We start from the raw sequence: 26,356 nt of genomic DNA on the forward strand, positions 1-26,356 counted from the left end.
TGCCAAAGCAGAGAGCAGAATCCAGGGGCCCTGAGTCCTAGCACCTCCCCGCCCCCACTCGAACCTCTAGATCCCACTCCCGCCAAAGGAGAGAGCAGAATCCAGGGGTCCTGAGTCCTAGCACACCCCCTACCCCGCGCTCTAACCACTAGACCCCACTCCCCCAAGAGCAGAGAGCAGAATCCAGGGGTCCTGAGTCCTAGCTCCTCCCTGCTCCCGCTCTAAACTCTAGGCCCACTCCTGCCAGATCAGAGAGCAGAACCAAGGGTGCTAAGTCCCATCTCTCTTCTAAAACCTCCCCTGTCATCTTTAAGCTGTGGGAGTTTGGGGAGGGGCCTTGGCACGACTCGGGAGTTCTTGGGCAGTCACCCTGCAGCCAGCCCCCGGGCAGTGGCTCTGATGATGCCGCATAGCAGGATTCCTGAGCAGGTCTTAGGAAGGGCCTGGGATGTCGACAGAGCGGGCGATGGGGTCACATGCGTTGGGGGTGACCACAAAAGCCCTGGGTGGGCCGGGCCTTCTCCACCCTCTGTTTCCACCCTCCTTCCTCCGCGCCGTCTCCACCCTCTGTTTCCTCACCCCTCGGCCTTGGCTCAGGCTTTGGTCAGTCACAGTCTGTCTAGGCTGCACCCACTGCTGCCTTGCCAGTTGACCCCAGCTTGCAGGGCTCAAGCTATGGGGCTGTTTAACTGTGGGGCAGACATCAGCGCTTGGGCTGGCACCCAGGCTCTACGACCCTGTGAGGTGGGACGGCTCAGCATCTACCCCACAATTAAAGAGCCCCTTAGTCTGAGTCAGCGGCCTGGCCGGCCGTGGGTGTTTAATCGCACTGTAGATGTGCCCTCAGCCCTGCCCGGGGAAGTGTGTTAGTTACTATGGAAACAACCAAATCAGCAGGATTGTGGGGCTTAGCAAGGTCCATTCTTGGGGGTAGGGGAGCTTGTACCGGAGCTGGCAGGCACGGCCCTACCCTGCCCTGCACAGCCATCCTGCAAGCAACAGCTGATGACATGAGCACCGTGCCTCCCCACCCTGCTGACACCCCTGGGGTGCGAGAGCCCTATGGGGGGGCAAAGCCAAGCTGGTGAGAGCAAGAGTAGGAGAAAGGGGCCAAACCATCCACTTCTGGGGGGCGTAGCAGCACTGGGAGCAACAGCCCGAGCCAGCCTGGTGCAAGGGGCTCCCAGGGCAGATGGAAGGAGGGCCCCGTCTAGCAGAGATGTAGTTGGAAAAGGACAGACCCAGAGCATTTGGGTGCAGCCAGGTGGAGAGACAGGGGGGCTCCCTTGGCCCCCAAGGGAGGAACCCCCACCCTACTGCCCCAGCTCAGGATCTTACGTAGCCGTAGGTCAAGTTTCCCTTGGGAACGCCAGCCACAAAATCTGCAAAGGAGCAAAGAGATACGGGTCCGTTAGCTTCAGGCGGGTCCCTGGGGGGTCACTGTGGGCAGCTCAGCCTGTGCGATGCTGGGGTGGGATGGACAACACAGACAAAGCCAGGCCAGCTCCCCAGGCAGATGTGACCCTGGGCTGTCCAATGCCACATCCCAGGGTAAAGCAGTTCACCTACAATTTGGGGGGTGGGGCGGGGGGAGAGAATCCTAGAGCCCAAACTCCAGGGGCTGAAGCCCTAGCCCACCCTTCACCCACTGATAGCTCACTCACTGTCTCAGTGCGGGAGGACTGGCAGATCGAACCAGAGCCCTGGACCCCAAACCACCAAACTCACCCATTCGGCTATTTCTCACGTAACACAGGGCGAGCATGTCACAGCAGCTGGCCCACCAGGGTAATGGCCTACCCAGTTGCTCTGAGGGCAGGGTGCTGGAGATGCTGGGTTCGAACCTGGCCCAGGGTGGCATGGTAGGCTCATTTCTGCTATTTACGCTGGGCCCAGCCAGGCCCCACCGTGGGAGCCAGCCTGCCCTGTGCAGCTTCCTAGCCCGGCTGGCCAGACCCAGGAGCATCAGCTTGGCCTCCTCCATAGCAACTGCTTCCTCAGAGCACCTGGGCTCCAACCAGCACTTGTTCTGCCCCGGGACTGACCCTGCCACATCTATGGGGTGTTAGAAAGGGGGCAGAACTTGTGGAGGGGGCTTCAGCAATTACTCTCCCTTCCCCACCAACTCCAGAGAGCCCAGCATGGCAGTACCTTCGGTAGAATCCCCGCTGAACTCACCGACGGCCACAGAATACCCTGCATGGGGAGAGGAGCAGAGGGGTTACGCTCCAGCACCACTCAGCCCCTGGCCCTTCTGTCCCCATTGTTTTGGTTAGGCCCTATATCAACACTGGGCAGAAGGAGCTGGCTTCTCAGTGACAGGCTGGTGGATTAAAAGGGAACCACACAGAAACACTCCTCACCAGCTTTGCTCTGCCCCGGAGAGGGGTTAGTTCCTGGGACAGGGCACTGGGTGATGGGATCGGGGGCTCCATGACTTTGGCAAGCCTCAGTCCCTCTCCATGCCTCACTCACCCACCTGTGCCAAGCCGTAGGCTGAGTCTGCGCTAGAGGAGCTCCCCGGAGCTGTTCCCTTAGTTACTGTCTGTAACGCGCCAGGGAGAAGCAGGGTCTATGGCTGGAGTGCGGGGCCTGGGAGGCAGGGACTGGTATCTAGTGGTTGAATCGGGGCGGGGCTGGGAGTCAGGACTCCTGGGTTCTATTGCCAGTTCTGGGTGGGGAGTAGGATCTAGTGGTTGGAGCTGTGGGAGGTGCTGGGAAGCAGGACTCCTGGGTTCTATTCCTGACTTTGTTGCATGTCCTTGAGAGTATTACAGCTTCCATTTCCCCAGCTATAAACAGGAACACCCCCAGCCCCCCTCCCCCGAGGAGCACCCCCTGCCCCATCTCCCACAGCAGGTGTTGCCTTGCACCCCTCGCAGGGGAGCACTCGGCGAGCAAGACCGGCTTTGGGAACTTCTCTCTGTTTGGCACTGGGGAGCAGCACTCGAGTCTCAGCCCCCAAAGCTGGCAGCACGGCCAGGTGCAGTGCCTATGCCCAGGCCTGGGGAGCAGGGACTGCCCTGGGCAAGGCCCAGTTCCCCCTGTCTTCCCCGGCCGAGACTGCCCATGAACCTGCAGTGAGGAGCCTCGGTCTGTTGGGAGCTGGGCCAAGACCCCCACCTCGCTTCCCACAGGCACCTAGATGGGGTAACCAGCCAAAGACTGGGAGACCTCTACATTCAGCTATCCCCTCCCACACCCAGAGGGTACCTTCCCCCACCAGCCGGGGCACTCACCCAGATAGCTGTCGTCATAGATGGGGGCGGCCTGGCGTGTCTGCAGCTGCCCCTGGGTGCCCAGGATTAAATACTCGGGGTAATAGGCCTCCTTGATCTGCTCCTGCGTGGCTGAGATCACCTGGCCTGGGGGGAGATGGGGCGGGCAGCTGAGAGTCCAGCGGGGAGGAACAGGGGGAGGAGTGGTATCCCAGGGAGGTGTCGAACAGGGAGAAGATGGGGAGCCCAGTAGCAGAGGGTGGGGGAGGGGAAAGACGGTGTGGGAGGCCTGTAGCAGGGGGAGGGAGGAGGGGAAAGACGGTGGGGGAGGCCAGTAGCAGGGGGTGGGGGCACTCACCTTGCCAGAAATAGCTTCCAGGGCCTCCCAGAAGCACTCGCCCCGTCTGCAGAGCAAAGAGCCCGGTCAGAGCCACAAGGTGAGATCCTGCCTGGGAGTCGGGGGGAGGGAAGAGACTATCCCCAGTGGTGTCACTGGGTTCACCCCTCCCCCACCAGCACCTAGCACCCTAGCACCCGGGGGGGGGGGGGGAGGGGTGAGAGCAGGCAGAGACCCACCCAGCTGGCCCAACAGGGCAATGACCTGCTTGTGGGGCATGGGGGATATGACTGGGGTGGGCCGGAGGTATTGGGGGGCTCCTCACAAGGCCCCACTCCCAGCATCCAGCAGCTCCCAACACGCAACGGGTTGCACATAAGAACATGCTCCCTCTAGGGGGGCGCCCACAGGGAGGATAAGGGACCTGCAACTGCTACCAGCTAGGGGAGTGCTCCCGTAGGAGGTACCTGTTTGTGGGTCTGGGCTTGAGACGCAGCTCTGTGGGGCAGGAGGTACCAGAGCCTGCAGCCCGGGACCTAGACCCTAGCCCCGCTCAGGGGGGTCTGACTGCGGGAGGCCCCGCTGAGGAACTCAGCAATCCCCCATACACATGCTGGGGGCAGCAGGCAGGGGGCGCTCTGCTGCTACTAGAGCTCAGGGGCACAGCTGCATGGCATCAGGGCCTCTCACCTTGGTGAACTCAGCGCTAAAGCCACCCTGGCAGTAACCCTGCCCTTCCGCCGAGTCCAGATCTGAAGAGAGAAACACCTGTGAGGGGCGAGAGGTGGGATGGGGGGCAGGAGGCTCTGACCCTGGACACCAGCACCCTGGGGTGGGATTCTGGGCTCCCAGCCCCCTGCTGCAGCCACTAGGCTCTTCTCCCTGCTTTCCCAGGTAACGCTGTCCCCACCCGCTCTGACGCCATCCCCTGGGAACGTGTGCCCAGCCCAGTGCTGGGGCTGTGAGGGAGGCCTGGAATGGAAAGATTTCCTGATTACCCCTTAAAGCAGGGATTATCTGCTGCTGGGGGAGCCAAGGAGTTTGGGGGTCTCCTGCCCACTGCCCCCCAGCCCAGCCCCAGGAGGGAGCACTAAGGGACTTTCCCCCCCTTCTCTGAGCCGGTACCTGAGCGGCAGGGTGAATACTCCACGAACTTGGTGAAGTTGCTGACAGACAGGTAGCAGGTGCCAACAGGGTCTCGGCCAGATTCATCCTTGAGGGTGCGCCAGCTGTACAGGGGGGCACAGGCCTGGGCAGGGATAGAGCAGCTGGGTGAGCAGCAGTTGAGGACAGGGGAGACCGAGCGACTGAGGAGGCCCCGGTACCTGATGGCGTCCACCCACCCACTAGCTACCCCAGCACAGTGTGGGGCCAGGCGGGAACCCCCTGCCCCATAGCCAGGCAGCGAATCAGCCCCAGCCCGCCACATGGCAGGCCCTACCAGCCGGGGTCCCCCGGTGCCGTTCTCACCAGGATGGAGCTGCCGTGGGACCGCACTGTCGCTCCGAACCATTGCAGGGATTTGAACTCCACCTGCGTCAGCCCATCGGTGCCATTCCCGCTGAAGTCGTGTTGGCGGGACCCTGCGGGGAGAAGCGTGGTCACTGCCGAGCTCCACGACTGGCACCAGCTGCCGCCCCCGCGGGGGGCCTAGGATACATGGCTGAGCTGCCAGCTCGGCCCCGCAGGGGGCAGCGCTGACCCAACATGCCAGCCAGCTCACCGGCACAAACCCTGTGTGGGACAGCACGGCCCTGAGGCCCTGTCACCATGGAGGGAGCCGCTGGCATGGGGGAGCCCCCTTGCAAACGCCACAGGGGAGGGGGCAGCGTGCTCCGAGCTGTCTTGAAAGAGGGCATTTGGCCAAAAAGTGTCCCAGGAAGGGACAGTATCTCCTCTCCCACCCAGCCCTTGCCAGCCCCAGGCGGGTCCCACCTGCCACCCACAGCCCCTGCCCCCCCCCCCCCACTTCCTCCTGAGTGGGTCCAACATGCTGGGGCCTTCACTCAGCTTTGCTTTATAGGAAAACACAAGCAGAGGTGAATCCTTGGAAGAGCAAGAACCCCGCCCCCCATCTCCCACTACATGTACCCTCCTCTACCTGCACTGCACCCCTGCCCCCACCCACAGCCCACACTGCAACCCCCACACTTAAACCCTGCCACCTATAGCCCACACTCCTTGCCCTGCTCCCCTGCCCCCACCTATAGCTCACACTGCAACCCCCCGCACTGCACCTTTGCCCCCACCCACAGCAACACCCTGCCCCCTCCCCTGCACCCCTACCCCCACCCACTGCCCCCCACAACTTGTGCTGCAACTCACTCTGCCCCCTCAGCCCCACACTGCCCCCCTCCTCCTATACTGTAACCCCCAGGACCCCTCCCCCACATCTGCCCTGTTGTTCCCCCTCTCATAGTCCTCCTCCCCTGCAGCGCACCCCCTGCCTTCGCCCACTGCCTCCCGCATTGCCACACTGCTTTGGGGGATTTTCCCACCCCACATGCCTCCTGCATCCCTGCTTTTTTCCCCTGGGCTCTGCCCCATCTTGGCTCTAGGGGGTGGATGAGCCCAGAGCCACCTGTGGTTCATCATTAACCACTTATCTCAGGGTGAGGGATCACGGCCCCAGAGCAAGAGGCCATGTGGCTCCAGCTGCTGGCAGGGTGCCGTGAGGGGGAGTGGAGCCAGGAGATCCTCTGGAGACGGATCCGCCAGCGGGGCCAGGAGCCAGACGGGCCACGTCTGGCTGGAGCGAGAGCAACGTTTGGTGCGAGCCGCGCGGGGCGACAGCTCCCGTTGGGCTGCGTCCTGCTCTCCGGCCGTAACGCGATCGGCCCGACCAACGAGCCAAGGAAAATCCCCTGGCTGCGAGCCAGCCAGAGCCCCATCCAAGCCGGCCCCTCCAGGGCACCAGCAGGGATGCCGGGGAAACCCCGCTCCAGGTCACCCCAGCCAGGCGCCAGCTCTGCAATCCAGCCGCAAAGCCCTTGCTTCCCTTTGCAAAGCTGGGTAAATATTTGTCCTTGGCCAGAGTGAGAGACAGCCAGAGCCAGAGCCCTGTCCACGTGGGTGGGAACAGGGGGTCCCCTCCCCCCTGCACAGCCTATAGCCTGGGAACCCAGCTCCCCCTGATGGCCCTGACTCGGGGGGGGGGGGGGGGGGGGGAGCTCCCCTCCTGACCCCCAGCCCATGGCTCTGTCCCCCGCCTTGCACTGATCACTGCCGAGGGACCCTGGGGGAGGGACAGCGGGATGGATGTGCGCACCGCCATGGCAAGACCAGGACTTTGCACCCCACCTGTCCCCACGCAAAGCAATGCCAGGGCCGGAGCTGGGATGACCCCGTTAAAACAAGGAGGACGCTGGGAACAGGCTGGCTGCCATGGAAACGCAGTCGCCTCTGGAGTGGGGCGCACGGGAAGTTTAACGGGGCTCGGTGACAGTAGATGGTCGTTTGGGACAGGAAGTGGCGAGGAAACACATAATGGGGGAACATGGGGGGGAGCATAGGAACCATCCAAGCTGGGAGGGGCCAGCACTCCCCCAGCACAGCCCCATCCTGGCAGTGCTGGGGGGCTGGGCTGGCCAGAGGAGCCACCTGCTGTGGCTGAGATTACAGCTAATCTGGGCTCTCCCCTACCAGGAGCGCTGACTGCTAGGCTGCTCAGCCTCCCCTGGCTAGGGGTTGGGACAGCCTGGGGCTGATGCCCTCCCCAGACCTGCGCCCCACCCCAACCTGGTCCCTACCCTGAGCTCCACCTGCAGCAGGTTCTCAGGAGGCTCCCTCCAGGGCAGGGAGGGGGACTAGGGCAATGCTCCATGGACGCAGGGCTGTTCCCTCCCCGGGGGGTGGGGTGCTCTGGGTGGAGGCAGGCGCAGTGCATTCTGGGAGCCAGAGACCCCAGAGGGGAACATTCTTGTACAGCGACAGCAGCAGAAACATCCACTTTGGGTCCTATCGGGGGCGGGCACAGCAGGGAACAGCCAGACTGGAAGCGCTGGCTGTGGGGGGAGCTCCTGGCTCCTCCAGCAGGGGGCGCTGTGGGGGGAGCTCCCAGCCACTCCAGCCCAGCCTCTCCAGCAGGGGGTGCTGTGAGACTGGATGGGAAAGTGTGGCAGACGACATTGGGATGGGGGCCGGGTGCCATGGCCCCAGGGTGGGGCTGCACTGCCATGTCCCTGGGCCCAGCCAGTAGAGGGGGCGGGGAGACGGTAGCAGGTTCCCCCCAGCTCAGGTTTCTCCAAGGCAGAAAGTCTCTGACAGGCCCGTGAGGGTTACGGGGGCTCAGTCCCGGGTCAGCTCCGGCCGCAGTAGCAGCTTGCAGGCCGGCTCCTGGCCCCACACGGAGTTGACCGAGAGCAAGAACCACCCCTCAGCTCCCGTCGCGCAGGCAGGCCAGGCCAGGGCACCCAGCACAATGGGTCCTGATTCTCCTCAGCACCGCTGCTGGGCTGGGTAACAACAGAAACCGCCTGGCTGGGGAGGGAGGAGTTGGGCCCGGGCTGGGGAGTCTCATGTGGCAGCTGCCGAACCCAGAGAGGGCTGACCTAGGGGACAGGGCACCTTCTGCAGGAGTGAGAAGGGCACAAACCCCGAGGGGGAGGGGAATTCTCCATGCCCCAGCCCCATGTGATCCCCCGACCCTTCCTAGGGCCTCAGGGTGTCACCACTACATAGCTCATCTCATGGACAATTGAGAATCTCAATCCTGACCCACAGCCCACACAATCCCAGCCCTGGGCTCCAGCCCCCAGCTCTGCCAGTGCCCCTCAGTCCCGACCCGCAGCCCCCTGCTAGCCCAGCCCTGGGCTCCACCCCCAGCCCTGGGCTCCACCCCCAGCCCTGTCAGTGCCCCTCAATCCCGACCCACAGCCCCCTGCTAGCCCAGCCCTGGGCTCCAGCCCCAGCCCTGGGCTCCACCCCCAGCTCTGTCAGTGCCCCTCAATCCCGACCCGCAGCCCCCTGCTCGCCCAGCCCTGGGCTCCCCCACAGCCAGCTCTGCCAGTGCCCCTCAATCCCGACCCGCAGCCCCCTGCTAGCCCAGCCCTGGGTTCCCCCACAGCCAGCTCTGCCGGTGCCCCTCAATCCCGACACGCAGCCCCCTGCTATCCCAGTCCTGGGCTCCACCCCCAACTCTGCCAGTGCCCCTCAATCCCGACCCGCAGCCCCCTGCTCGCCCAGCCCTGGGCTCCACCCCCAGCTCTGCCAGTGCCCCTCAATCCCGACCCACAGCCCCCTGCTAGCCCAGCCCTGGGTTCCCCCACAGCCAGCTCTGCCGGTGCCCCTCAATCCCGACCCGCAGCCCCCTGCTAGCCCAGCCCTGGGTTCCCCCACAGCCAGCTCTGCCGGTGCCCCTCAATCCCGACCCGCAGCCCCCTGCTATCCCAGTCCTGGGCTCCACCCCCAACTCTGCCAGTGCCCCTCAATCCCGACCCACAGCCCCCTGCTCGCCCAGCCCTGGGCTCCACCCCCAGCTCTGCCAGTGCCCCTCAATCCCGACCCACAGCCCCCTGCTCGCCCAGCCCTGGACTCCACCCCCAGCTCTGCCAGTGCCCCTCAATCCCGACCCGCAGCCCCCTGCTCGCCCAGCCCTGGACTCCCCCACAGCCAGCTCTGCCAGTGCCCCTCAATCCCGACCCACAGCCCCCTGCTAGCCCAGCCCTGGACTCCCCCACAGCCAGCTCTGCCAGTGCCCCTCAATCCCGATCCGCAGCCCTCTGCTCGCCCAGCCCTGGGCTCCCCCACAGCCAGCTCTGCTGATGTCCATCAGTTCTGTTTGACAGGAAGCTGCCCAAGGGGAGGAGCACAGCTGACACCCGCCCCACGCCCCCTCCCAGGGTGCTGGATTGAACCCACTGGCCCCTCCCCCCCACGAGGCAGTTATGCCCTTTACCTGTCTGGTCAAATTCAATCGGGGTGCAGCTGCTGTTGCCCCGGTGCCAGGGACAGTAGTAGACGGCCCCGCCCTGTGTGACGTTGAGCTGGCTTGTGTTGGCCTTGGGAGCTCCAACGAGGATGCTGATACTGCTGGGAAAGAGAGGAGGAAAGGACCGTGAGTCAGAGACAGCAGCTGGGCTGGGCCCCTCTCCCCCGGCCACCCCAGGGTCCCTTCCCAGTTCCCAGGCTCCCTGCAGACAGGCCATGAGCCACTGCTCCAGCACCCCCCGCATGCTCCATGGGCATGGCTGGTACAAGGGACTGTGGGAGCTGTCTGCAGAGCGCTGGTGATTGCTTTGCAGGTGAGGTCGCTGTCTGCAGGCCTGAGACCCCCTGCCCCCGGTATCCCCACTGTGAACCCCCTGGAGTCACTGCAGGAATTAGCTTAACCAAGCTGAGAGCACAGGAGCTGGGGGATGCCCCATCTCTTCCCCTGCTCCCCCAAGGCCTGAGGCTGTCTCGCTGAGCACCAGCTACAGACTCACTGCAGGGTCAATGTGCTATCCAGGCTTGCCCCTCCCCTGGGACGCCATCCGCACACCCATCTTCCCCCCAGGAGACCGATACCGCCCTGCCCCGCCAGCCCTAGTGTATCAGCTCCAAGGCGGCCCTTCCGCACAGCTATGGTGCCAGCTCCCTGGCCCCAGCACTGGGGGGGCATCAGAGCTGCAGTGACCGAGCATCGCTGTGGGGGCTGGTCCTTGGGACACTCCCATGGGAAAGTGACGGGGTTCGTTCATTAAGGAAAAGCCAGCAGGAAGGAAACGACCAGCCACGGTCTCGGGCAAACACTGGCTGCCTGTTCCCAATAAGGCCAGGAGGGGACAGGGCCAGAGAGCAGAAGGACCAGAGCTGTTTAAAAAGGGACTTGCTCTTAAGAGAGGGGAGAGAACAGTTGGAGTGGGGGTGGGACGAGACACCAGACCAGCACAGGTACCCGGTGGGGTTGGGGAAGCGGGTCCACTGGGGGACGGCAGCATCGACAGGGGCCAGGACTCCTGCTTTGAAACAGGGCTGAACCACTGCAATGACCAGGTGGCTGGAGGGGGAGGGGGGAAGGGCTCTTGTGAGAAGACGCAGGGATTTCCCAGGCCTGACCTCTCCTTCAACAGGGAGCAAATATACAGCACAGCATCCCCTAGCCACTGTGCTGGGACCAGCACTGACCGCAAGGGGAGAGTGCCCCCTGTTGGACACCCCAGCCTGCTTCCTTCAGCACAGCGCCCCCTAGCCACCGCGCTGGGGCCAGCACTGACTGTGAGGGGTGCATCACTTATAGAGTGCCCCAGCCTACTCCCTGCAGCAGAGCGCCCCCTAGTGCCATACTGAGGCCTCAAACCCACTCCTCATGCCCCCCAAACCTGCTCCTCATGCCCCCCCCTTTCCCCAGCTCTATTGCCTTCTGCACACACCCTCCCCGTGGGGCCCCTGTGCTCAGCTGCAGGGTCTCTAGCAGACCCTTGTCAGCGCCTGGGACAATGGGCCCTTGTTGTGGGCATCCAGGTGTGCACAGAGCAGCTGCGTGGCTGCGATTCACCGACCAGGGCCCAGCCAGGCCTGGGACAGAGCTGAAACCAACCCCAGCCTGCAGGCTGCTGTGAGGGAGAGGGGCAGGTCACTACCCCCAGAACTGGCCCCAACCACTGCCTTCGTTGGGACAGCGACTGGCTGTCGGTCCCCACCACTTAGGCCCCCAGGCTGCAGCTGGGACCAAGGTGCCGGAATCCCTGCCCCAGAAACCCCAAAAGAGCCTGGTTCCCTGGATTCCCAGCCCAAGGCCCTCACATTCAACAGGAGACTTCCGTCCCCCGGTGCGGCCACTATTCCCGACTCGCAGGGACATGACAGGCCTTTCCCACCTCACTTCCACATCTGGATCAGGCACCTCCGGCTCCTGGGGATGGGTCTTTGCACCAATGCCATGTGCTCAGCTCCTCCCCACCCAAACACTCTCTGCAAGGCCACCTCTAAGCCAAGTGCTCCCCAAACTACACTGGCTGGGCAGCACTGCCCGCAGGTACAGGGGTGACCTCGCTCCCCATGGCTGGACCCTCTATCTTCTGTAGGTGGTGGCATGAGAGGGCTGTGGGGCCAGTATCCTCCCCACTCAGGCCCAGGTTATCCCCCAGTCCCATCAGTCTGAAGGGCCAGCTCAGGCCCTGCCCAGCACAGTGCAGAACCAGCCTCAGTGACACACTGTACCTCAAAGCAGCACCCTGGACCTCCATATTCCCCGTGGTGATATGACTGTGAAGTGTCTGGTACAAAGTCTGCCTTGGGAGGTATCGTTTACAAAGTCTAGATCCATTTAGCATTAATAGCCTGTTGGACCCAGAAGAGGAAAATGGGGAAGGAATAGTGGGAGCACATGACTGTCTCCTCACTGGTCATTTGGGAGAGGATGGCCAGGACAGAGGGGCTGATTCAGCATCTGTGCACGCAGCCTGTAACTCAGGCCCAGAGAGGGAACTGTGTAACTGACTTTACGGAGGGGAGCAGTCACACAGCTAACTTCTTGGGGACAGAGAAGGGGGTGACGGAGGGTACCCCAATCCATGCCCCAGTCTTCCTGGACCCCAGTCCTGACATGCCTGTGGAAAGTAACTGTGTCTCTTTAAGTCAAGATGCAGCTCCCATGCCTGTAACAGCCAAGAAGTTGAGTCCAGGAAGCTTCCAGGCGGTGGTTGTCTGTGAGCATGCAAAGGACTCGGCTGGCTGACGGGCGGGGGGTGGGGTGTTTCCTCCGGGCTCGTAAGACACAAAAAGCAGGCTGAGGGAGAGCTGCTGCGTAAAGGTGCATCTGACCAAAGAGTACAAACTTGTAACCCAGAAAGCACAGATCACAACCCTGTAAGGAAAAGGGGCAAGGAAGGTCTCAGGGCTGGGAGTGAGGAACACAGGGTAAGGCCAAGAGTGGAGATGGATTTCTTGCATATGTACAGTCCTGGGGTTGGGAGACATCTCTGCAAAGGGCCAGCCAATATGCAGAATGCCTTACATCCTCACCTCACTAGACCCTGCAGTACCAAATCCCCAAAGGTACGATTGGCTTGAGAACCCATAGCGAAGGGAACACTGAAGGAAAAGAAAAACCAGTAACTGAACACATGTTAAGGTTCAGGAAGGAGCTGGAAGACACAAGAGGTATGGAACAAACCAGCCAGTTTAAACAGATGGGGTGGTATGACAAAGATATTTGCAAAACACCCAGCTGCGTACCCCCACTGCCTGCGATGAGGTGATGTACCTCAGTTTCCCCTTCCATACAGCAGACCAGGTTTATTATGGTTTCTCTGCTGTGACAAGCTTCAAGCCTGCTTGCAGGTATTAGCTGAGAAGCAGCATTACCATATTGCCTCTTAAGACAGGGTGAGTTCTTATTTACCACTCCTAGCATGTGCAAGAGCTTTCCCCCAAAATCATGCATATTGCACCCTTTTCCTAGGGTTTGACATCAGAGTTAACACGAACAACACATTTTTTATCATGAAGTTTAACAGTAGCATCGAAGATACTTGTAAACATCCTGTTCCTGTGGTTTAGTCTCAAGAGATGCCTGGATCTGCTCAAAGGCATCGGCTAGACACCATCTCATCCCCAGTTTTCACATTGTGGTCCCACAGACATCTTTACATACGCTTAGGAAACGAGCCTGAGCAACCAGGTCAAACATTGGTTCAAAACTTTAAACACCTTTCCCCCTCACCATTTCCCATCAGATCTTTCATCCTAGGAAGTTCTGAGGTTTTGCTATGGGCGTGTTACTGAAATAAGTTGAGAGGTTGGGAACACCCACAGCCGGCCTTTCAGTGGCAACAAAGAAGCACCTCGTGAGACAGATTTACACCAGCACCAGCCAGACGTGTCAGTGGCCCGATAAGGGGAAACCACTCTCCCAATTGCCAGCCCAGAGACTCCTCAGAGAGGGCACATGCCCAGTGAGGGCTAACCCACGCCACAGCAAGGATCTTCCTAGCAGCGGGAGGAAAGTTTAAAAGAGGGACAGTGACATCATCACTTGGCCTCTCTCCTCCCCCATCTCAGCATCTGGAAGACAAAGACTTTGAACTGAGGAGACTGGTCCCCGGCTGGGAAGGGAATCCAGCCTGTGTACTGAGAACTGTCAGCTGCTGTAACATCTCTTATGGTGAGAGACTGCTTCGTTCAGATCTTGCTTAGTCTGTTAAAGTTAGAATTTAGACCGGGGTGGGGAACCTTTTTTCTATTGGGAGCCACTGACTCACATAAAAAATCGGTTACAGGCCACACACAGCCCTGCAGGGGGGAGGAGGGGGGAGGGGGAGGCTCGGGGCTTCTCCTAGGCTCTGGGGTGGGACCAGAAATGAGGGGTTCAGGGTGCAGCAGGGGGCTCCGGGCTGGAGCCGAGGGGTTTGGAGTGCAGGAGCAGGCTCAGGGCTGAGGCAGGGGGTTGGGGCGGGGATGCAGGCTCTGGGAGGGGGCTCAGGACTTGGGCAGGGGTTGGGTTGCGGGTTCCGGTCGGGCGCCGCTTACCTCAGGTGGCTCCTCGTCGGTGCCAGGGCTAAGGCAGGCTCCCCCTGCTGCTCTTGGAAGCAGCCCATGATGTGACTATGTGGCTCTGTACTGTGTGCGCGGACAACGCCTGCAGGCACTGCCCCGCTACGGTTCCCGGCCAATGGGAGCTGCAGGGGCAGCGTCTGCAGGCGGTGGTAGGCGCATGCGGACTCTGAACTTTCTTCATCACCCCTGCGCTTAGCAGCTGCAGGGGCAGCCAACCGACCAGCCTGGCACCCTCGCTTCCCCCACAGCAGGGCAAGCCACTGCTCGCGGCTACAGTCCCATGCAGGGCACCGAGGCTCAGAGCTTCCAGCCCATGGCGCAGATACTTGCCGTGGGCCGAATGAAATTAAGCAGGGGGCTGGATCTGGCTCGTGGGCCGGAGGTTCCCCACCCCTGATTTAGACTGTGTTTCTACTTTTATTTCTTAAAAAGAAAAGGAGTACTTGTGGCACCTGAGAGACTAACAAATTAAAATTCATGAAGTTGATAGATTTCCACTCCATACAGCTAAATTCAGTGCCTTGCATAATAACAGGTTTCAGAGTAACAGCCGTGTTAGTCTGTATTCGCAAAAAGAAAAGGAGTACTTGTGGCACCTTAGAGACTAACCAATTATTTATTTCTTAGGTAACCAACTTTGATCTCAATGCCTGCTACTTATAGTCACTTCAAGCCTGTCTCTCTGTAGTTAATAAACCTGTTTTATATTTTACCTAAAACAGTGTAGTTTTGGTTGACGTGCTTGTGGAATCTCAGCTCAGGTTAACAAGGGCTGCTGCACACCCACTACCCTTTGTCAGAGTGCCAAATGAATTAATGAGCTTGCACAGTCACTGGCATAGTAGTGTGAGAACAGCTCAGGCAGGAGTGTTAAGGGGGTACAGCAGTCCCACAGTTCCAGGTTGTACCCCGGGGATCCATTACAGCCTCCCCATAGGAACTCATACCGAGAAGCTGCGGGACCCCTTGGGGCAATACCTGCCCCCTGACACTCGTGCCATCAGGCCAGATGGAGAACACAGTGCCCAGCACAGCAGGAGATGCCAGGCAACCCTCAACATCACCCAGCAGCACATCCCACCCAGCACCAGCTCCACAAGGGCTCAGGTGTGGGTGGGAGGAGCTGAGCCATCGCTGGTGGGCCAGGGGATGAGGAGACAGGGGTTCAATGCCTGGCCTCCCTTTGTGACCTTGGGCACGTCACAACCTGGGCCTTGGCTTCCGTCAGTAATGCAGGAGAACCCTCCTTCCTGTCTCCACCCTACTTGTTGTCTCTGTAGACTGTGAACTGTCTGGGGCAGGGATTTTGTCTGTCCATGCAGCATCTGGCACGAAGGGGCCTGAGCTCAGTTGGGGCTGCTGGGCGCTCCCCTCAGACAAGCACCAGGGGAAAGCAGGTCCAGCTTGGCTGGGTCCATACTGGCCGCAAAAGCCCCAGTGCTGGGGGCTCTGGGCCCGTCACCACACAAACAGGGCTGGCCCTGCAGTGGGCGGTCAGCACCTCAGTGGAGCAGGGGCTGTGGGTCCAGGCACAGAGCAGCGGCAGCCACTTGTCTAATCCCAGGGGGACGCTACCAGCTAGGAAGGGCCAGCACCAATTCCTGGGGTGAATGGTTTGGTCTGTAAAAGGCAACTGACTTCCTGCTGGCGAGGGCCCCCCCACAAACTATTTCCCCCTCCCCCACATAGGGCACAGAAAAGGGGGTTAAAAGCAACAAGCTTCTGTCTACAGCGGAGAGTGTCGGGTCAATCTCTGCGGAGCCGGAGGGTGCCCCACGGGCTGGAGGGGCAGGGCGGAGAGGTGCCATCCAGCCCTTGCAGGGCACCAGGCTCCTCCCTCACTAATGGCCACAGCCCTGGAGTAAGGGAGGGCACTTCACAAGAGAGAATCTGATTGGGCAAGACCTGAGACATGGTGAGAGTGGGGGCTACTGTTACAGAAGGAGATGAAGTCAGGACTCCTCGGTTCTAGCCCTGGCTCTGGAGGGTGGGTCTAATAGGTTGGAGCAGTGGGGTCTAGGAGCCAGGACTCCTGGGTTCTAGCCCTGACTGACAGAGACTCTCCATAGCCTTGGGCACCTCACTGCACCTCAGTTTCTGCCCCATGAGCTGGCCCCACCTCTACTAGCCTCTAGCAGGTGACTGTGTGACTTAATTCACAGCTGGTTTGTGCTTTGGGACCCTTGGGTGCTATGTAATAATTATACTGAAAGGAAACGGACACACAGCTCCTGGGCTTTCCACACACAATGGGCAGTTAGAGAGTCTCAGGCCAAATGAAGCAGCCCAAGGAGACCACGCACTGCGTCTGTGGGAGTGAGAGTGCGGCGTGGGCCTCCTCTGGAAAGGTCTGCAAGAACTGGCTGCGCCCTGGAGTACAAAGCAGGCTGGCAGGGCCGAGGGCTCAGTGAGCCAGCAGATCCCGCAGATGGGGCAGGCTTAGATGGGGAAGGGCTCTAAAGGCAATGGCAATTCAGCTGGTGTCTGGTGCAGCCAAACTAGTCCAGGATGCCACAAGTCTAGGCCAGGCACCAGCCCCACCCAGCTCTGCAGGTCCCAGGGGGAATTGGACCTGGACAGAGACCCGCCCCCCCTCGGAGTAAAACCCCCTCAAAGAGCAGCCAGGGGCCCCCAGCAGTGGCTTTGGGGCAGTTACAGAGGGCGACCCAAGGGCACCAGAACCTTTTTTAGAAGTGTGTTGGGGGATGCAGCCCCTCCTGCCTCACAGTCTGCGGGGGCCTCAGCCCAGCTGTCCCAGGGTGGCTGCAGGCAGCGCAGTGGCCCTGGAACCCAGCCCAGGCAGGGGTTTGGGGAGCCTGCCCCCTCAACTCCCCCGGCCCGGGGAGCTGGGCTGAGCCTGCCTGGCTGGGGAAGGAGGGGAAGGCCCTGGAGGCCTGGCCAAGGCAGGGAGCTCCAGCAGAGCAGAGGCTGGGCACAGCAGGGGGGCCGGGGGGTCTAGGCCATCAAAGGCCCCGACTGAGCTCTCATGTCTCTGAAGGGGGAGGGGGCACCTGTTGTTTCTTTCCCTGGAGCCCCCTCCCCCACCCCCTGGGAATGAGCTAGCCTGGAGAACAAAGGCAGCCCAAGCTCCTGCTGGCTCTCCCATCCCGCTCCAGGGGCTGGTGGGAGAGGGGCAGGCCAAGGGGGTGGGGGGAATCTGCCCCAAGAGACTGGGGATGTGGGAAGGGGCAAGAGGCAGGATCCCTGGACTGGGGGGCACGGGAACCATGGGGGCAAGAGACAGAGCTTCCCCCCCAGCACCCACAGATGGAGGGGGTCGGGGGCTCAGGCCCAGATTGTGCAGCACATTTGGGTTTGGGGAGCAGAATTCCAGGGCCTGGACCCTACAGCCAGCCCATGGGCACCAGGCTGGGCTCTCATGCTGCAGCTTGTGGGGTGGGGGATGTTACACCCCCCATCTGGACTCTTAGGCCCACTTTTCTCTGCCCGCCAGCTCATGCTCCCTGCTAACAAGCGTCATGTCCTCACCGTGGGGCTCTCTAGGGGCCCAGAGCTGCCCCACAGCCCAAACCAAAGCCCAGGATCCAGGCTACAGCTGCCTGGAATGGAACCAGCCAGAACCCGGCTCCGATCATGCTGAAACACAGGGATCCCCAGCCCAACCAGACCCAGCACCCTGGGAGGTGCCCATCACAGAGACTGAGATCCCAGCTTAAAGGTGATCCAGGACCAGAAGCGTGGTTCTGCTTTGAGCCTGATCTCCCATTTGTGGAGAGGACAGAGAGGTCTGGTGGATTAGTGCAGGATGGTGGGGGTGGGTGTTAGGACTCCTGTGTTCTGATCCTGACTCTTGACACTGAATCACTCACAGCATGGGCAAGTCCCTGCCACTCTCTGGCTCAGTTTCCCTTCCGAAGTAGGACTGATAACCCTCACTCTCCCCTTCCCTGATGGGCTGGGGGATTCCTGAGAGCTGGAAGATCACTGTGAACACAAGACACACCAGACACCCTCAGAGCATCACAGCAACTGCACACACACCCCTGCTGTCAGGCGGCTCCCCGAGGGTTGGGGCTACTACCCCAGCTTCCCTTCCTTGCTAGACTATTTATCAGTCCTGTCCAGCTGGCCTCTCTGCCTCTTCCACTGCTCCAAGTCCTACTGCCAGCCCCTCAGCTCCTGGCTGGAGAGCCCCCGTCTCACTCCATGGACATAGAGCCCCATAGCCAGTGCTGGCCTCTCTGCTCTCTCCCAGGCAGTTTCATATACTCTGGCATCCTTCCCAGCATGCCTTGCTGCCCTGCATGGTGCCCAGCCGATGGCAGCCTGCTCCTCCCCAGCACAGTGTGCCTCCAGACAGAGGGGGTTTACCTGCTGGCCCCTGGAGATGGGGAGAGCCGGTCGGCTGCCTGCCAGCCCCCCTGAAAGAAGGGTGGGGTTACACTCAGCTGCTAACCCACAAGGTCCCAGCTGGGGACTGGGTCAGCTGATTCAGGGCAGAGGCTGTGCGGCATCCGGGCTGGGATTCTCCTGGGAAAGCAGCACTCGCTCACACATTACTCCTGCTCCGTGGTTTGGGCCAGCTGGGAGCCAGGGCTCCGGGAACAGCCTGACTCACTGCGCGGCTTCTGCTGCCAGCCAGAGTGCGCAGAGACGGGAAAAGGGAGAGACAGACAGGAAAGGGATTGCACAGGGGAGCCGTGCCATGGGTAGTCCTGGCCGCTCGGCGATTCCTGAGGGCAGCAGGGAGAGAACCAGGATCCCGCTGCTCCGAAAGCCCCAGTCCCGAGACCTGGACTAAGGGAGAATCCCAGCCTAGGCCGGAGTCAGGGTGAGCGGTGCCGTGCCAGGCGGCGGCACACGCGGGCATACCCGAACACTGCAAACCAGACTTTTCCTAAATCCAGGCAAGGCCCTGATGGCTGCATCCTGGTCAGCTCTTTCCACCCCCGCATGCCACTCTGCCATGGGAATCAGGAGGCCCATCCCTAGACCTCACAGCCTGCTCCGCACAGCAAAGCCCAGTGATCACGGGTCAGGAGACCACCCCACTGGGCACAGCCAAGAGGTGGGGGTGAGGGGGTGGGGGCAGGACCTGGCAGCCACAACCCTGAGGCTGAATGAGCCAACACCAGCTCCCGATGCTGCCTCAGTCCCTGGGAAACTCAGCTCCCTGGAAGGTCTGGGGTGGGGGGTGTCAAACTGCTCAGGGAGACGTCACACAGGAGCTCTCTGGGGTCACAAACCTCCCGGTGTTCCGGGGGCAGGTGAGTGTGTAGGATTTGCTCTGGGGTCAGGGTGGGTGCTGTCTGGGGTCCCACTACCCAACACACTGTTCCCACGGCCCAGCTGCCCTAAGCTGCCCCACATGGGATCTAGACCCTCAGCCCGGGGCTTGGCTGGTCATTTGCCCTCTGGGGCTTCCCACCCTCTGCTGAGCTGCTGGCACCCCCAAGGACTGATACAATTTGTTCTTCAGCAAGGTGCCAGGACTCCGAAGCCCGGCGGGGAGCAGACCCAGCCCTGGCCCCGCCACTCATGAAGCATTCTCTGGCTGCTTTCTCCAAGCTTTGTGTAGATACTTCCCCCATGCTGCTGGGGACGGGGTCTGGGCCTGGGTGTGAATGAGTTAATAGGCGGCAAGACCTGGAGCAGTGGAAGAGGCAGAGAGGCCAGCTAGACTGATAAGTAGTCTAGCAAGGAGGGAAAGCCGAGGTAGTAGCCCCACGCCACAGGCTGAGAGGAGGGGTGTGCGCACCACGGTTGCTGTGATGCTCTGAGGGTGTCTGGTGAGTCTTGTGTTCACAGTGATCTTCCAGCTCTCATGAATCCCCCAGCCCATCAGGGAAGGGGCGAGTGAGGGTTATCAGCCCTACTTCGGAGGGGAAACTGAGGCAGGGAGTGGCAGGGACTTGACACTGAATCACTCACAGCATAGGCAAGAGTCAGGATCAGAATAGGCTCTGCTGGGGGCTATGGTAAGTCAGGAAGCCCTCCCCTCCCCTCAACGGGAGGGGTGTGAACACCAGAGCAGAGATTGTCTGAGCTCCGGGCTGCTCTCGGTTGGAAGATCAGGGAGAGCATCCACCCAGCCTGCAGCTGGGTCCTGCACCCGCCTTGCCTGTCTGGCGGGTTCCCAGACCCTGCCCGGCGGGTTCCCAGACCCTGCCCGGCGGGCTCCCAGACCCTGCCCCCTCCCCCACCCCAGGAGCCTGGACAAGGGCCCCTTTCTGGTGCACCTCTGGGGCCCAATAGCGAGAGGCTCTGGGAGCTCAATGTAGTGAGTTTAGCAAAGAGAAGGCTCAGGGCTGACAGTCCCTATGACAATGGGCTCTGCAGCCCAGCAGAGAAGAGTCTAACCCACGCCAGCGGCTGGCCGCTGAAGCCAGATCAGCTCAGACTGGCAATAAGATGTGAATGGGTAACAGGGAGGGGCGTTAACTATCAGAACAGTTTACTGAGGGTTGTGGTGGATTCTCCATCCCTGGCCATTTTAAGTCCTTTGGACGAGCTCAAGCAGGAGCTAGCCCAGCGCAGTCCTGAGGCCTGTGCTGTGCAGGTCAGGCTGGATGGTCACATGGATTATGAAATCTGACTGGCATGGACTGGCCCATGGCCAGGCAGAGCTCTTGGGCAATCAGCTAATGGCTCCAGTTGTGTATTTAACCCTTTGGTGCCCAGGGCTGTGCTAAGTGGGCAGCCCCTTACTGTAGCAGGGAGCTGTGGGCTAGACCCCCCGGCATAGCCAGCTGATGCCCCCCATTCCAAGGGGGCAGGGTGCATAGCTTGCTGCCACCACCCCAGGGAACACAGGAAGGACAGCAAGGCTGGGAGGCCACAATGTCACTGCACTGGGGAGTACCATTATCCCCCTGAAATAGATGGGGAAACTGAGGCACAGGGGGGTCACACAGGAGGTCATTGGCAGAGCAGGGGATAGAACCCTGGAGTTCTGCCTCCCAGCCGCACACCCAATCCAGCAGACCAACCTTGTGAAATCTGTTCCTTGCCGTCAAGAGCACTAATGTCTGCTGCAGCCAAGCCCGACAAGGCCTCTTCCTGTGGTCCCCATGCAGAGACCCTCCCCCGGCAGAGCTGCTGGGGCCTCACAGAGCTGGTTGCTGCTTTCTGCAGCGAGCTCTACAGTTAGAGCAGGGCGGGACTGGGAGTCAGGACTCCTGGGTTCTATTCCCAGCTCTGCCACTGCCTTGCTGTGTAACCCTGAGCGAGTCACTTCCCAGCTCTGTGATTCAGTGTCCTCTTCTATAAAGTGGGATAATTACCCAGGGCTGTGAAGCAGAAATGCTACCAGAAACGTCCCCCTCTCTGGAAACCAGCGCCCTGGACAGAGCATCCCAGTGCCAATCGCTTCCAGCCCCAGACCCAGTGCCACGGGCAGCCTGTGCCAGCCCCTTCAACAGGAGGAGGGGAAAATAGCAAGCCAGGTGAAAGTTTTGCCTTCCCTGTATCAGGTGGTGCCCAGATCGGCGCTGCATGAGGGACCAGGACGCCCAGGCCAAGAAAGAGATGACATGTTGAGCGAGGAAAGGCAATCAGTGACATTTCATTACAGGATGCACTGATTTGGCTGCAAGGGGGTTGGGAAATCACCGTGCCATACAATTTATATACCCTGATGTGGCCCTCAGGCCAAAAAGTTTGCCTACCCCTGCACTAGACCCCACTCCCAGCCCCCCTGCTCTAACCTATCTGCTACACCCCACTCCCCCCAGACCCAGAAACAAACCCAGGAGTCCTGACTCCCAGTCCACTGTACTTTTAGCTACCAGACCACGTGCTCCTAAGGAGCCAAGCACACACATCTGGGAATGATCAGAGATGGGTGTGGTTTTAGCCCCTGAGTGTTGGCTGTTTCGGAGCTAGGGTGTTGGGTTGGGCCCTCTCTCTCTGACCCCCTGAGCAGACAGGGAGTTAGGTGCAGAGCAGCCTGCAGTTTCAGGTCACATCGGGGGCTGCTCTCACATCGCAGAATGCTGGGACATGGCCCAACAGGTCTATAAACACTTTCCCCCCAAAAGGGACCCACCCAGCACCATTCTAATGCAGCCACCTCTGGGGTAGAGCACAATAGCCAGCAAACCTGCCAGCTGGGATTTTGACTGAAGACAATGGGGGCTAGATTGCTACTCGCCCCGACAGCACCCTGAGGTCTGCACCTTGTGTCCTAACATGCCACAGTAATCGCACTGTGGGTTCTAAGCAGTCTGCTTGGCAGCTGAAAGGGTTAACAACCCAGTAGAGGGGAAGTGGCTCTTACACCCCCAACCCCTGTTGCAGGGGATGAGCTCACAGGGCTGGACATGGCAGACCCTCAGGCCAATCAGCCCAGTGATACCAGGGGCTGGAGGCACTTTCCTGGCCAATAGATATGGGGGCGGGGGGGAGAAGAGGAACAGAGTGGTTAGGCCAATAGGATCAATGGCAACAGCTGCCTCTTGGTTGGGCTTTACCCCCTCAGCTGCCCCTTGGCACATCCATGCTGGGGCTTTAACAAGCTCAGCCTGAGTGGTGCTGGGAGCAAGCAGGGACCGTGAATGGAACAGAGCACACTCATGAGGGGCATCTCCACGAGAAAGCTCGCTGAGCTGGCTGCCTGCCACAGGCCACGGGACACAGCTCTCCCCAACTCCACCCTCCCCACTGGATCAGAGCCACCAGCCATCACACCCACCCAGCGCTGCCAGGGCAGGGAAGAGAGGGGCTTTGATAAGTGGCATTCTCAGGAGCAGCATCTGGGAATTCTGTGTCCCTAGGGGACCGAGGGGGGTTCGGAATCAGGACTCCTGGGTTCTATCCCCAGTTCTGGGAGGGGAGTGGGGTCTTGGGGTTCAAGCAGCCGAGCTGTGAGGCAGGACTCCTTCCCCAGAGACAAGGATAGAACCCAGGACAGGTCTACTGGTTTGAGTGGCGGGGCTGGGAGCCAGGACTACTGGGTTCTAGTCAGAACCGACTAAGGGCTTGTCTACACTGGCAACGAGCGCTTGAACGTGTGTAGTCACAGCACAGCGCTGGGAGAGAGCTCTCCCAGAGCGCTGAGAGAAAAAACCTCCACGAGGGGCGTAGCTCCCAGCACTGGGGCGCTGTCTACACTGGCATTTGACAGCGTTGAAACTTGCAGCGCTCAGGGGGGTGTTTTTTCACACCCCTGAGCGAGAAAGTTGCGGCACCTGTGAAGTGCCTGTGTAGACAAACCCTAACACCCTGAGCCTGGGAACACCGGGCTCCGTTTCAAGACACTTAGTGTCACCCACTCCCCCGCCCCTGATTACACAGCACCATGAACCGGAGTCGCCTGAGCTCTGGAGGGGTCCTGCCCTCAACCCTGCCACGTTCACTGGCACGAGGGTCCCGATCCTTGTCACATTCCACCCTTGGTTGCTTCTTCTGCACCCAACCCAGCAGGACCACGGGGGAGGCAGATTGGCCCCCACCCTGATGGGCGTGGGCCACGGGCCAGTTCAGGAGGGGGATGGGGAAATGCAAGGGCGGCTCAGCCCTGGTCCGGGAGACGCCACCTCCAGCCCCCCCCCCCCCCATCGCTCCGTGTTAGTAGCTCGTCAGGGATTCCTGCCGCCCCCCAGTGTTCGCAGTTCCTGTGCCCCACTCGGGGCTGCCCCCTGGCGAGGCGGGGGGGGGGGGGGCAGGAATAACCTCCCCAGTTCCGCCCAGCTGCCCTCTCCCAGGGAGTCCCCCCACCGGTCCCTGCGCCGCCAGGAGAAAGCGCCTCCAGCGCTGGAATTCCGCCTGCTCCGAGTTACAAGGGAAGGAGCCGATCCCCGGCTCCGATTACAGGAAACGCTCCGTTCCCAGCCTGTTCTGTGCGGGGCCGGGGGGGGGGGGGGTCCCACCGGAGCGCGGGGCTCGGGCTGCAGCGTCGCCCGCCCACCCACCCGCCTGGCCGGCCGGCCCCGGGTCCCCACGCGCGTCCACCCCGTGCGGGGATGCCACGAACAGGCGCGGGCCCGGGAGCGCGAGGAATGCGGGCGGGGGGCTCCGGGGGACCGGGCCCGGCAGAACCAGAGCGCCGCGGCCGGGGCTCAGAGGAGCGAGCCGGGACCGGACGGGACGGGGAACGGTGCCGGAGCCGCGTGCCCAGACGGCGGAAAGAGGCGGGGCCCCGCCAGGGAGACTGGGAGCAGAGCCCGGGAAGTCAGCGCTGGGCCAGGAGCAAACGCCCCCTCCCCCGGGAGTAACAGGGGGCCGTGAACCCCCCTCCCAATTCCCCGCCCACAGGGGGCCATGAACCCCCCCACTCCCGCGGCCCCGGGCTAGCAGGGGGCCGTGAACCCCCCACCCATGACCCTTTGATACAATCTGTTCTTCAACAAGGTGCCAAGACTCCGAAGCCCACGGGGGAGCGGCCCCGGCCCCGGCCCCGGCCCCGCCGCTCGCTCACCCACCTCTGAGGCTCCGGGAGGTAGAAATCCACGGCGAAGCCGAAGAGGCTGCCCGGGGCTCCGCGGAACAGCGCCGGCTCGGCCACGTCCAGGTTGAAGGCGCGGGCGGGCTGCAGGGCGAGCAGCAGCAGCGGCAGCAGGGTCCCGGGGGGCGGCATGGCGGAGCCCGGCGCGCTGGCTGCCCCGCTCCCGACGCGCAGGCAGGACCTTGCGGGAGCAGGGCTCCGAGACCCCTCCTGGAAGCGCCCGCAGGGTGTTTCCACCCCGCCAAAGGGAGGAGTCACCAGCCGCGGCTGCGCCCACCCCCTGCCTGCGGGGTGGATCTCGCTGCGCGGAGATGGGGCGGTTTTGGAGAACACGACACCGCTGGCACCGGCCGGGCCGGGGGCAAGCCCGGGACCCCAGCGGTGGGCCGGGAAGGGTCCGGCTTTGCGCTCTTGAGTTCAACCGTAGGGAGCTTCTATGCAAGTGCAAGTAGCAAAAGGGGGAGCTCACACTTGTGGGGAGCAGCAGCCCCCCCCCTCCAAGTGAGCAAGATCCTGATCCCCGCGCCCCAAGGAAGTATGTCTGGGGGTGGTTCTGCAGCTAGCGGGGCCCCTCCCAGGGCTGTTCCCTGCAAAGGCCCTTTGCAGAAGGCAGGAAGAGGCTGGTGGGAGGCAGAGAGGAGGAAAAGCACTTTGATTCTATCCCTGATGGCTCCTCTGGGGTCATTATCCTATGTCACAGACAGGGAAACTGAGGCCCTGAGAGGGCTGGGCCTCAGGAGAGCGGGGCTCGATTCTCAGCTTTGCCACAGCCTCCTTGGGACCTGAGGAAGAGCCCTGGGTAGCTCAAAGGCTGGCCTCTGGCTTCAGCAGAAGTGAGTCCAACAAAAGCTATTCCGTGCCCCACCCTGTCTCTCGGATCCTGGGACCAGCCCGCTACGGCAACACTGCAAACAACAGCCTCCTGTGTGCGCTGGGTGGGCCACTGCATCTCTCTGGGCCTCAGTTCCCAGCTGTAGCATGGGGCTAAGGATCTGCCCCCAGTGGGTTTGGGGCAGTGCCCAGAGACTGCTGCAGCATGGGGGCCACATACACACCCTCCCCTACACGTACCAGAGGCAGGGTGGAGACCAGGTCTCTTGGCTCCCCACCCACTGGCCTCTCCACTTGCCAGCCCCCCTGGAATGGCCACTGGGGGGGCACATCCCAGCGGCTCCAGCCCAGCTGAGTTCATGGAAAGAGGTGACCCTGCAATGTGCAAAACATTTGCTTAGGCAAAAGCCTTGGAAATCTCCCATGGTATCCCAGTACAGGAGGCCAGGGTGAGAAACGCCCTGAGGCTAGCGCTCGCCAGGCCTCCACCACCCCACTAGCTTTCCACTGACATCCCACTCCACCCAGCCTGAGTCAGTGTGGGGCAGGCAGCCCAGCCCTCCAGCCCCTGCCCCCCTGAGGCTCCACAGCTGGCACAAACAGCAATTAGCCCTCACAGCCAGGGAGGGAGGGTGTGAAACAGGGAAGAGAACAAAGGGGGAGACACGCAAAAGTTAATGTCAGTGATTGCTTGAATTCTCAGCATACAGAAGCTGGGAACGGAACCCAGGAGTCCTGGTGTTCTGCCCTCGCTGCTGGACCCCACACCTCTCCCATAACTGGGACGAGAACCCAAGAGTCAGTTCCTGCTGTGTTATTGTTGGGCCACTTGTGCAGGCACAGGTGTGTTACTGCAGGGGTGTTTTTGTACAGATGGGTGTGTTATCACAGGGTCACTTGTACACACACTGGTGCGTTATTGTAGGGTTGTTCGTGCCAGCTCAGTCCAGATGAATTCAGCAGCTGCAGCCTGTCGTGGCCTCACTTGGTTCCCATGAACAGGGAGCAAAGGCAGGAGCCTGAAGAGCTCTCCTGGGGCTGAAGGGCAGAGAGCTCCTTCCCCAGGGGCCCATGATGACCATTGTG

At 61.4% G+C, this 26,356-nt stretch overlaps 1 protein-coding gene across 4 annotated transcripts in view; it reads right to left on the bottom strand.

Annotated features, from left to right (window-relative positions):
• The window catches only part of ITGA5 (integrin subunit alpha 5), a 50,985-nt gene extending 26,047 nt beyond the window's left edge, over positions 1-24,938 (bottom strand). Inside the window, exons 1-10 of one of the 4 annotated variants that reach the window (XM_043532855.1) lie at positions 24,417-24,696; positions 12,502-12,570; positions 9,452-9,582; positions 5,026-5,138; positions 4,681-4,804; positions 4,246-4,307; positions 3,577-3,622; positions 3,240-3,365; positions 2,152-2,196; positions 1,339-1,382 (exon numbers count right to left, since the gene is read on the bottom strand). In XM_043532855.1, coding sequence (XP_043388790.1) covers positions 1,339-1,382; positions 2,152-2,196; positions 3,240-3,365; positions 3,577-3,622; positions 4,246-4,307; positions 4,681-4,804; positions 5,026-5,138; positions 9,452-9,582; positions 12,502-12,570; positions 24,417-24,571 — 915 coding nt within the window. In that variant the 5' untranslated portion in view covers positions 24,572-24,696. Of the gene's footprint in view, positions 1-1,338; positions 1,383-2,151; positions 2,197-3,239; positions 3,366-3,576; positions 3,623-4,245; positions 4,308-4,680; positions 4,805-5,025; positions 5,139-9,451; positions 9,586-12,501; positions 12,571-24,416 lie in introns of all 4 variants that reach the window. The other 3 variants (XM_043532854.1, XM_037883939.2, XM_037883940.2) reach the window with 3 other exon arrangements.
• Between the last annotated feature and the right edge of the window lie 1,418 nt (positions 24,939-26,356).

The sequence above is a fragment of the Chelonia mydas genome, chromosome 20 (genome assembly GCF_015237465.2).
Source record: "Chelonia mydas isolate rCheMyd1 chromosome 20, rCheMyd1.pri.v2, whole genome shotgun sequence".
Taxonomy (NCBI): domain Eukaryota; kingdom Metazoa; phylum Chordata; order Testudines; family Cheloniidae; genus Chelonia; species Chelonia mydas.